This window comes from Prionailurus bengalensis, chromosome B2 (assembly GCF_016509475.1).
Source record: "Prionailurus bengalensis isolate Pbe53 chromosome B2, Fcat_Pben_1.1_paternal_pri, whole genome shotgun sequence".
Taxonomy (NCBI): Eukaryota; Metazoa; Chordata; class Mammalia; order Carnivora; family Felidae; genus Prionailurus; species Prionailurus bengalensis.
Window position 1 is genome coordinate 29,458,562 of NC_057349.1, and position 9,849 is coordinate 29,468,410.

At 55.3% G+C, this 9,849-nt stretch overlaps 1 protein-coding gene across 3 annotated transcripts; it reads right to left on the bottom strand.

Annotated features, from left to right (window-relative positions):
• Positions 1 to 123: 123 nt before the first annotated feature.
• Positions 124 to 9,630, bottom strand: PPP1R18 (protein phosphatase 1 regulatory subunit 18). 3 transcript variants are annotated; one of them, XM_043591012.1, is made up of 4 exons: positions 9,241 to 9,630; positions 6,545 to 8,236; positions 1,689 to 1,899; positions 124 to 1,044 (listed from the first exon to the last, which is right to left on the bottom strand). In XM_043591012.1, exons 2-4 carry the CDS (start codon positions 8,168 to 8,170, stop codon positions 1,025 to 1,027), a joined length of 1,857 nt encoding a protein of 618 aa, XP_043446947.1. In that variant the 5' UTR covers positions 8,171 to 8,236; positions 9,241 to 9,630; the 3' UTR covers positions 124 to 1,024. The 3 variants fall into 3 exon arrangements, with proteins under 3 accessions (XP_043446947.1, XP_043446946.1, XP_043446944.1); XM_043591011.1 differs by having other exon boundaries at positions 6,545 to 8,248; XM_043591009.1 differs by having other exon boundaries at positions 6,545 to 8,386.
• Positions 9,631 to 9,849: the final 219 nt, after the last annotated feature.

A 9,849-nucleotide genomic window follows, 5' to 3' on the forward strand; every position in this document is an offset into this window, starting at 1 on the left:
TTTCCCTCCTGCAGCCATAGCCACTACCTCTTCAAGGCCAATAGGAAGATGGGAGAGGCTTGGTATGAGAAACACAGAACCTCCCACACACATACTTTTTTTCTAAAGAAGGAAAAGCAGCAGGAGAGTTGGAGAGATCTCCATTTTATTATGGAAAACTTCAAAACAAACAAACAAACAAAAAAAAAAAAACCAAACAGGCAGTTGATAAGGAGAAATGGGAGAGAAGAGTTGAGGTGCATTGTTTGTCACTCCACACCCTTGCAATTCAATTGTGAACCACTAGGAGGAACAGAATTAAATAACTAAATGGGGGTACAAGGTTAGGGTTAGGATTCCCAGACTTTCCTCTTGGGGAAAACAGAGGTACAGACTGAGCAAAAGTGGAAGAAGCCACACCCCCAATGAGGCAGCTGCCAGGCACAGGGGAGAGGATTCCACATAGACTCAACATGTAGGTGTGGTTGTAAACCTGGGACTTTGGCAGGTAGGGCTGGGAGCTAGTGGGGTTTGTAAACCAGGCTGGCGGTCAAGGGAGGTGGCAGGAGCTGTAAACAAAGGGGCAGTGACCTAAGGAACAGGAAGGAGAGGGGCCTGTAAATAGAATGGGGGCAGGCTGCCCAGGATGAGTGTTTAAATTGTAAGAGCCCTCAAGGGGTGGTGGGGAGTAAAGGAAGGCTGGAGAGTGTACTCTGTCCATGGAGATGTAAGAGGTGCTTCATCTCCCTCCCCCAACCCCTCACCCCCATGAGCTCTGTGCTCCTCCCCAGGACTTGATGCTCACTCTTGAATCACCCAGGGTGCACCAGCATGTCTGATGCACTCACATCAGAGACCTTTGGTGAATGTGGAAACTGGGTAACTAGCTCTGCCCCTATAAACAGGATGAGGAAAGCAAGTTGGAAGATGTCGGTTGCCTTCCCTTCCAAGCTCATGTTCAGGGTTTCTCTGTTCTCAATCTTCTGGGCTCCAGGATCTTCAGTTCTGGGAAAGGGGAAGGTATAGACCCTATGTTGGAAGAGGGTCACCTCCGGCAGGACTCATCTGTGGGAGAGGAGGCAATAATGATAGAGAATGAGTGAGGGCCTCTGCCACCCGCCTTCCCCCCTTACTCTCCACACTGAAGATAAGTCTTTATATCTTTCATGCTGAGTGCTTGCTACTACAGTAACAGCAGCCATCATTCACTAAGCTTGCATTCTGTGCCAGGCATTCTTACAACCTGTTTAATCACACAATAACCCCAGATGAGTTTAAGTAATTTAATGTCCAGCCATAGTTCCAAGATGCTTCATAAAAATTACTGAACCCTCTCAGTAAACCCCAGGAGGTGGTTATTTTTAGCTCCATGTCATAATTGCTAAAAATAAGGCCAGAGAGCAGGTGATTTCCTGGAGATTACACCACAGGTAAGAGACAAGATGGAATTTAAACACAGTCCTGTCTGACCAAAACCTTGTGTTTTTAACCACAGAAAGTTATGGTTTTGAAATCTGGAGATCCCTTGTGCACTTCACTTTCTAAGACCTTGGTTTCCCCATTTGTCAAGGGAGTGGGTGGGGTTAGAGGTCCTACCAAGTCTCTTCCAGGAGCACCAACATTAATTAATTCCTCCCCTTCCCTCCTGGACTGCAGTGCCCAATAGGAACACCAGGGGGTGTCCTCGGACCAGCAGAGCCTCAGCTCACCCACGATCAGGGCCTTGGTGCGCAGGCCGCCCTGGAGCTCCCGTTGTAGCAGCAACAACTCTTCCTCATCCTCTTCGTCATCGGGTTGGGCCGCTGGGGGGCTGGGGGTACTGGGAGCCTCAGGCTCTGGGCCCAGCTCCTCCAGCACTGAACTTTCAGAGGGGTATTGATACGTGGTCTCCAATGCTGTCTCGCTGAAGGAGATCTTGAGCTGAGAGTAGGAGAGAAACGCAGGAGGCATGGAGTTCAGCCGGGGAAAGCTCCTAGGGAAGCACGTGCCAGGTGGGGAGGGGAGCTGGATTTGGGCACCCTACTGACTTTACCCTCCCTATCCACTCTGGGGCCCAGGGATCCAGTTTTCCTTTTTTTTCCCCTAAATTTTTATTATTTTATGTATTAATTATTATAATATATATAGCACATATATAATATATAATAATAAATTATTTATAAATATTACTTATTATGCATTTATTAATTTAATACTTGTTTATTTTGAGAGAGAGAAAACGTGAGGAGAGTTAAAGAGAACCTCATGGGGTGCCTGGGTGGCTCAGTCGGTTAAGCGTCCGACTTCAGCTCAGGTCATGATCTCGGGGTCCATGAGTTTGAGCCCTGCGTCGGGCTCTGTGCTGACAGCTCAGAGCCTGGAGCCTGTTTCAGATTCTGTGTGTGTCTCTCTCTGCCCCTCCCCTATTCACGCTCTCTCTGTCTCAAAAATAAATAAACGTTAAAAAAAAAAAAAAAAAGAGAACCCCAAGCAGGCTCCTTGCTGTCAGCATGGAGCTAGCCGTGAGGGGGCTTGAACTCACCAACTGTGAGACCATGACCTGAGCCAAAACCAAGACTCCAACACTTAACCGACTGAGCCACCCAGGCATTCCACCCAGTTTTCCTTTTGATATAGGCTCTCCAATCCCAGATTTCCCTTCTTCTATCATATCATTTCCAAAACATCAGACTTTTGCCTGAACTTTCACACAGGTGCAGAAGTGAGTAATACAGGACCCAGCTTCCTACTCTTTAGACTGTGGGTGGCAGAAGGGTAAAAAGAAAATACGTGGAGATAACCCCTGTGATCAGAACCGAATCTTTGGGTACCCTGAGGGCAATCAAGAAGGCTTCCAAGAGGTAGGAAGTTTGAGCTGGCAGGAAATAGGTGGCTAGAGGGAGTCCCAGGCAAAATCAAGGAAGAGCACTTTGGTTTCCACATCATCAGACCCTTGGCTGTTCCTGAGAAACCCTGGACACCTGTGCCCTCCTGCTCCCCCCCTCACTCCTCTCCTACAGCTGGAGTGAACTCACAACAAAGTGGGGCTGGGGCCTGGGAGGGAAGAAGAGACTCTACTGAAAAGCCCAGAGGAAACAAGACTCTCCCCTAACACAGAGAGGAGATGGGCCCTTGAGTCCCTGCAAGGGAAGCTAGGTGAGGCATCAGGGGCAGAGAGGAAAGTCCATGCAAACACAGGTTGGGGTGGAAAGCCCAACAGGAGAAACATGCAGAGACAGAGGCAAAAAGCCAGAGGGGACCTGGAGGGGGCAGAAATCCTCCACAAACACAATGTCCCAAGAGCAGGCGAGCCCCAGATGTTCTCACTCCCTTTCTACTCTTCCCCTTTGCCCTTTTAAGAAGCTCAGGGGCAGGGGCAGAGTGGGATTAACTCTGGGAGCCAAAGCGATTAAGGAGACAAACAGGAGGATTCTGTGTGAACTACTTGGAAAGGTCCAGACTATCTATTCAGGTCTTCCCAGAAGACCTGTTTGGGAAACTTGGGGCTTGGGCCCTGCATCCTTGAGTCTCCACATGGACTGGGGTGTGAGAAAAGAGAAACCGGGAGGGTGTCTGGACAAGTGGATGCTAAGGGCTGTACAGAATGTGCAACATGGGTTCCATGGGAAGCTGGAACTCAGAGACTCCTTGGCTCCAAACCCAGCATTGACTCCCCATTTCACTGGGAGGAAAAGCCAGAGCCTGACTAAGGCCCACAGGGTACTCCCACTGTACCACTTCTCCCTACCCCCCACTTCTCAGGCAACTATCTGCTCCCACTGCAGCCACCCTGGTCACAGTTCCTCTAAGGCCAACAGGGGCACTCCAATCTTAAGGCCTTTGCACTGGCTATTCCTTCTGCCTGGAACACTGTTCCCCCAAATACCCCCATAGCTCCCTCTCTCCCAGTCACCCTATTTAAAGTTCATATTCACTCCCCCAACTTTCTCGCTGTCTACGTTCCACTTACCCTGTTGTAATTTTTTTCCATAATCATTTACCACCTCCTAATCTACCAGAGAATTTACCTGTTATTCTGTGTCCACTGTCCATAGGAGCATGAAAGTTGCTATGGTGAGTAAGGAAGAGTTGGTTCAGACCTCAGGTGTGGTCCCCACAGACAACCAACACTGGGGACCAGTGTGGAAGGTACACAGTCTATCTGTGGAACTGCTGGTAGAAATGCATGACAGCAACCAGATCCCTTATATCCCAATTCTTCAGAAGGACCAGTTCTGGTTCTGTTACTGACAGATTTACCCAAACTTCTGGGAACCCATTTGTTTTCTTTTCACATTCCCTTTTGGGATAACAAGCTCCATGGTTTGTTATCCACTCTGAAAAATGATTCATTTTATTTGTTCTCAATCATGTTTGTCTCTCTTCTCCAATCCTGCTTCTCTGCTCCCCCCTCCCCCCCCCCCCCCCACCAACTTCTGACTGGGCTTCTCAGGAATGCACAGCCTCCATGGGAGTTTGGGGGGGGGGGGAGTACAGAGGGGTGTGACTCACTTGCTCCTCTCCCATCAGCTATATAAAGTCACAAGGGGGCCAAAGAGGGGAGGGGCCCATCTCTCAGCTAGAAGGGCCTCTGGGGAAGGGCACCAGCCACAAGACAGGGCTGGGATTTCTCTCCCATGGCAAGGATGCATTTGATGGCCTTAGCTTCCAAACAAGAGTTATTTCGGGAAGGGGGTGGGGGGCAGTCCTCTGGTCCCAGAGCAAGTGGATTGGGTCAGAGCTGGAACAAGCATGTCAGTCCCTGCTGAGCAGGGTGCAGAGACAAGGAAGAAGGCCTGAGACAGGGTGGAGGGGGAGGTGTCTGGGTCTAGAAAACTCTGTGCTGCTTCTCTCCACCCCCACCCCTAGAGCAGCCATGGCTTCCTCATTCTCTCACCACATCCTGAGCAGTTCTGGCAGGCCTAGGGCCCAGCGGTTCCCCACTCAGCCCCACCAGCCTTCCGGCCCCCACCCCAGGCTTCCTGTTTGGGTGATCTGCTTCCGGCTTCCCTGCTCCCTAACCTAGGTATGGTCACCATCACAGGTCCTGTCCTGCACTGACATGGTCCCCAGCTTTGGGCCCTGAATTTCATGCCTCCCTCTGCTCTTCCTCCCCAAAGGCACAGGCCAACCTCTATAGGAAGTGACTTGTCTGAACACCTCACTCTGGCAGTTCCTGGCCTACCTCCTAACATCTGTCCAGCCCAAAGGGGAAGGGGCGGGTAGCAGTCAGAGTGCTCAGGACAGACTCAGGTACCATGGCTCGGGGAGGGGAGCTTGAGCTGCACATGAGGATGAACTGGGGGATCAAGTGTCCCGCAAGCTTAATCTAGGTCTTTGGTCCCTGTGGTTTCCCACTGACAAAGCACGCGCGTGCGCGCGCACACACACAAGACAAATCTGAGGACGTCAGATGAGATGACAACTGGAGACTATGAAGGGCTTCCCAGTCTCTGGGGAGATGTGTTAGGTGCAGGGACCTCTCTTTCCTTAGAGATTTTCAAGCTGGAAACTGATTGGTGTGTAAGGAAGGGGTTGGGCTGAAGCCACAGCAAGAAGCCTGGCTGCTCCCACTTCCTGCACTTTGTCCTTTTTCCAGTTTAACCTCTAACCCTCTGCTGGCCTCAGCCCCCATCCCTGTCCCCAACTCCCATTGTATTCCCTGCTCTCAGCTCAGTGTCTCCAAATTCACTTCTCTCTTTTGCTACCCCAAAGGGAGGGAGAGGCCAGGGCAACAGGAAGAGAGGGGAAAACCAACTGCTGAGCCAGTTCTGGGGAGGGAGGGGAAGCCCAGGGAGGAAGGAAGAAGGGGAGTGAGGGGCGGGGGTATTTTGGAAGAAGAGAAGGCTTTTCTTGTCCCAAGAGAGAAGGGAGCACTGTTTAAAGCAGTGGCCCAGCTGGGGGTGTGCAACCCTGAGGTCACCCACTTCAAATGGCTTCTGTGTGTGCCTCTCCCATGGAGCAGACTTGGGGTTCAAAAGTCTTCTCTTTGGCCAGCCTTATTCCATTCCCCCACCCTCATCCCAGTAGTCCCCTCACTGGCTCTGCCCCCTCTGCCTTGGGACTGAGAACTTCCTCCACTCATTTCTCCCTGCCATTTTCCCCTAGAACCCCAAAGGCACCCCCCTGTGCCTCTTCAGGCTTCCTGGCCCCACATTCCCTCCCCTGGGAGGCTGTGTGTGCTTTCAATCTGAGGACCCTGCTCTCATAGATTCTAGGCTGTAGCCTCAGCTCAGTTCTCCACCAGACGGGTTGTGTCCCAGACTCAGAGGAAAGGAAGGAAAGAAATGGGGGGCAGGGAGGGACTCAGAGCCTGAGGGAATGAAGAGTGAGCAGCCTGGGCACACCCTGAGAGAGACACACCCAGAGACAGCACTTGATTTAGGGCAGGATTCTTGGGCTTGGAAATGAATGGAAAAGGAGGGCAACAAGAAGGAAGGGTGTGTGTGCAGAGGAGGAAGGGTTGTGGCAGGAATTAGCACGAAAGAATAGAGAAAGACCAGAACATAGGGATATAAAAAAGAAAGGAGTACAGAAAGAACCGATGAGCAGGCTTCTAAAGAAAGCTGGCTTAGCTGCTCCCTACCTGTTTGTGATGCCTTTCAGGGGACCCCTTGACAAGGCAGCTGCGGCTGAGACGGAGGTAGCCCCCCAGAACCAAGATCTCCTCAGCAGTTGGGTACCGCTTCTTCCCAGCTCCGGGGACTGCAACATCAGCTGTGGCTGGGGTGGCCGGAGGAGTGGTGGGGGCTGCAGGGGGCAGGGACCGCCGGGGGTTGACTGTGAAGGTGTGTCCACTGCGGCGAGGGGCCCCCACCCCTGGCCCTGCCTTCACCCCATAGAACAGTCGGTTCATGAGGGGATCCCCAGGGGACTGGGGGGCAGGTGGGGCTGGGGGTGGGGGAGACAGAGGGGCTGCTGGTGGGGGCCGGGGTTGCACTGCTTCCTCTTCCTGCCCTCTAGAGCCTCCAGTCCCAGCGTCCTCTGGTGGGAAGGGGGAGGGCACAGAGCTGCAGTTCTGCAGGGTTCTCAAAGGCCTGCCCAGAGCCCCCGCCTTCTCCTTCTCAGCCTCGCCTTCTCCAGCCTCTGTACCAAAGGGCCCCAGATACTTCTCAGCAGACTCTGGAGGGACTGGTTTCTGAATTTGAGTCTCTGTGTCCCTGGGTGTCCATTCTCGAACCTTCCCAGAATTCAGGGTCCATTTCCATCCTTCTGTCAGCCTCAGTCCCCTCTCACCATCCTGCACAGGGCTACGCCTTTGTTCTGCTGCCTCCACTTCTCCAGAGCTGCTGTCTGGAGCCTCCCTACTCAGGGTCTCTGACAGCTCTGTAATCTCTTCTGAGGCCAGCGTTGGAATTGGCCTCTCTTCTTTTCTCCCACATTCCTCTGAGCAGTCTTTTCTTTTTTCTAAGCTCAGCCTCCACTCTGATATCTCCAGTTGTACCAAACTCTGTTCCTGAGACTCTCCAGAGTCGGGCCTCCATTTATGGGCCTCTGTCAGGCCCATCTTCTGGTTGTCAGACTCCGCTGGGCTCAGTCTACTTTCCACCACCTCTTTTCTCCTCGGGCTTTGTTCTCCAGGCTCTGCCAGTCTCAGACTCCACTCTGGAGTTTCTCCCGGGCTCAGCCTCCATTTCCGCGCTTCTGACAGTCTGGAGCTCTTGTCTCCAGCCTCTCCTGGGCTCTGCCTCCAGTCCCAAGCCTCTGAAGGCCTGGGGCTCGACTCTCGGGCTCCCCCTATCCTCTTCTCTCTGGCCTCCCTGGGACTGAGCCGATCTTCTCTCGACTCTCTTCCCTTGGGGCTCTGATCCCGCATCTCCCCAGGGCTGGGTCTCTGCTCCCTGGCCTCCAAAGTCCCGGGCCTTCTTTCTGCAAGTAGTTCTTCATTACGCTGCTGCTGCTGCTGCTGCTGCTGCTGCTGCTGCTGGCGCTCCTGCCGAATGAATCGGTTCTGGTGCACTGGCCCAATGGCCTCTAGGAGGACAGCCGACTCGTCTGGGTCTGGAGGTCCAGCCTCTGTAGTCCCAGGTGTAGGGCTAGGCTCCCCAGGAGACAGACCAAGCTTGGCCCGGCGGCGCTCCAGGAGCCCCCGCTTCCAGGCTGGCATCTGGGACAGACGCTCCCGCTCTGCCTTCTCTCGGCCACGAAGGGCTGCCTCCTCCTGCCGTCGCCGGGCTAGCAGCTGTAGCTTCCAGTCTGGGATGGTGGCCATGACCGCGTTGAGGTAAGGGTGCCGAGCGCTGGGGCCAGAGAACAGGAAGGAGAGGCTCCAGAGGCCCTGGGGGTGAGACTGGGGGTGGGCGGAGAGGAAGTAGAGGGGGAGAGGTGGTACACAGAGATGGGCAAAGAAGCTGAGGGTGAAGACAGAGGGAAAGAGGGAGAAGACGGAAAGCAGAGAAAGGGGAAAACTAAGAAAGTGAAGAAACAGCTGTGGACCAAGTGGGGGTGGGGTCGTGGCAGTGAGAGGAAGAGTGGAGATTCAGGGCAAAGAGGCAGGAGTCAGATTTGGTAATGTACGGTTAATGGTATCACAGTCCCAAGGATGTGAGAGGAGAGAAAGGCGGAAAAAGAAGCCGGCATGAGGGAGGAGAGAGAAAAGAGAGGCGGGGGAGGGGGGGTTGCGGGGGAGTAGGGGTCAGGCGAGGTTTCCCCACAGCTACTCCAGAGGCGGTTAGAGTGGGAAGGGAGGTCAGGGAATCCCGCCCGAGAAGGGGTGGTGGGACCTGAGGAGGGGGGGCGTGGAGGTGAGGAGGGGCGGAGAGTGGAGAGGTCCAGGGGAGCAAGGAGACTCCGGGGGCAGAGGGGAAATAGAACTCCGCGGGAGGAGAGGGGCGCGCGTTTCAGCGCGGGCCGGGGAGGTCCTGGCTCCCCTCCCAGATCCGCTCGGGCCACGCCTCTCCGGCCCCCAGCCGCCACCCCTCCGCCCTGCACTCCGCCCCCAGGCAGGTCGGGGGGGAAATACCCTCCCTTGAGGACTTTCGGAACCCTGGCGTCCACCCCCACCCGTCCCGCCACCACCGCCTGCCTCTCCCACCGGCCGTGCCCGGGACCCTGGGTGCGGAGCACCGGCTCCACGACTCTGCTCTCCGGACCTTCGAGTCCTATGCCCGGGTCTCCGATCTCACGGAACCCTGACATAGCCGGCCATCCCCACCCAGCTCGGACCGCACAGACAATCTCGGCACAAAGAGGAGACAGCCCAAGGTCCTGGCTGGGGGCAGGAGCGGGGACAGAGGGAGGAGACACCCCTTCCCCAAGTCTGAAGCCCCTCAGTCAACTCACTAGCCAGCGGGGTTCCCAGGGGAGGGGGTGCGGAGGAGCCTGGCGTCCGGAGGGAGGAGGAGAGAGGAAGAGGAGGAGAGTGGGATTGAGGGAGATCCGGAGACAGGAGGGAGGGGGGGAGGGAAGGAAAGGAGGAGGAGGGAAGACGGAGTAGAGGAGGAGGGACGGAGACAGAGACTTGGGGGCCGGGCGGGGGGCGGCGACCGCTTTGTCTGAGGACAATGGGGAAAGGGAAGGGGGCGCGGGGCGGGGCCCGAGGGGGCGGGGCCTCGCTCCAGAGACCCCGCGTGGGACTAGACTTTCCGACTCACCCCTTTCCCGCCGCAACCCCTGGCCCTTCGCTCTCTGTTTTCAGGACCCTCAACCCACCCCCACCCCCCAGTAGCCCTGGAGAACCTAGGTGTCCAGACCCTCGCCCCCAGCTCACAGACTCAAGCAGCGGCCCATGACTCAGGCCCCTCCAGGGACTTGGAGAGGAAGCAGCAGCTGCTGCGAGCCGGGCCCGCCCTTCCCATCTCCTGCCGCTCCTCCCCACGCTTTTGCCTCCCCCCGGCCCCCCACCCCGACAGCCTTTGTTACTGCGGGGTCCAGGGCCGCCACCAGGCTGCG

Coding starts and splice junctions, on each gene's coding strand:
- PPP1R18 (XM_043591012.1), bottom strand. CDS start 8,170: ATGGCCACCATCCCAGACTGGAAGCTACAGCTGCTAGCCCGGCGACGG. Junction 1,900..6,544: donor CTGAAAGGCATCACAAACAG/GTAGGGAGCAGC, acceptor TCCTACTCTCAG/CTCAAGATCTCCTTCAGCGA. Junction 1,045..1,688: donor CACCAAGGCCCTGATCGTGG/GTGAGCTGAGGC, acceptor CCTCTCCCACAG/ATGAGTCCTGCCGGAGGTGA.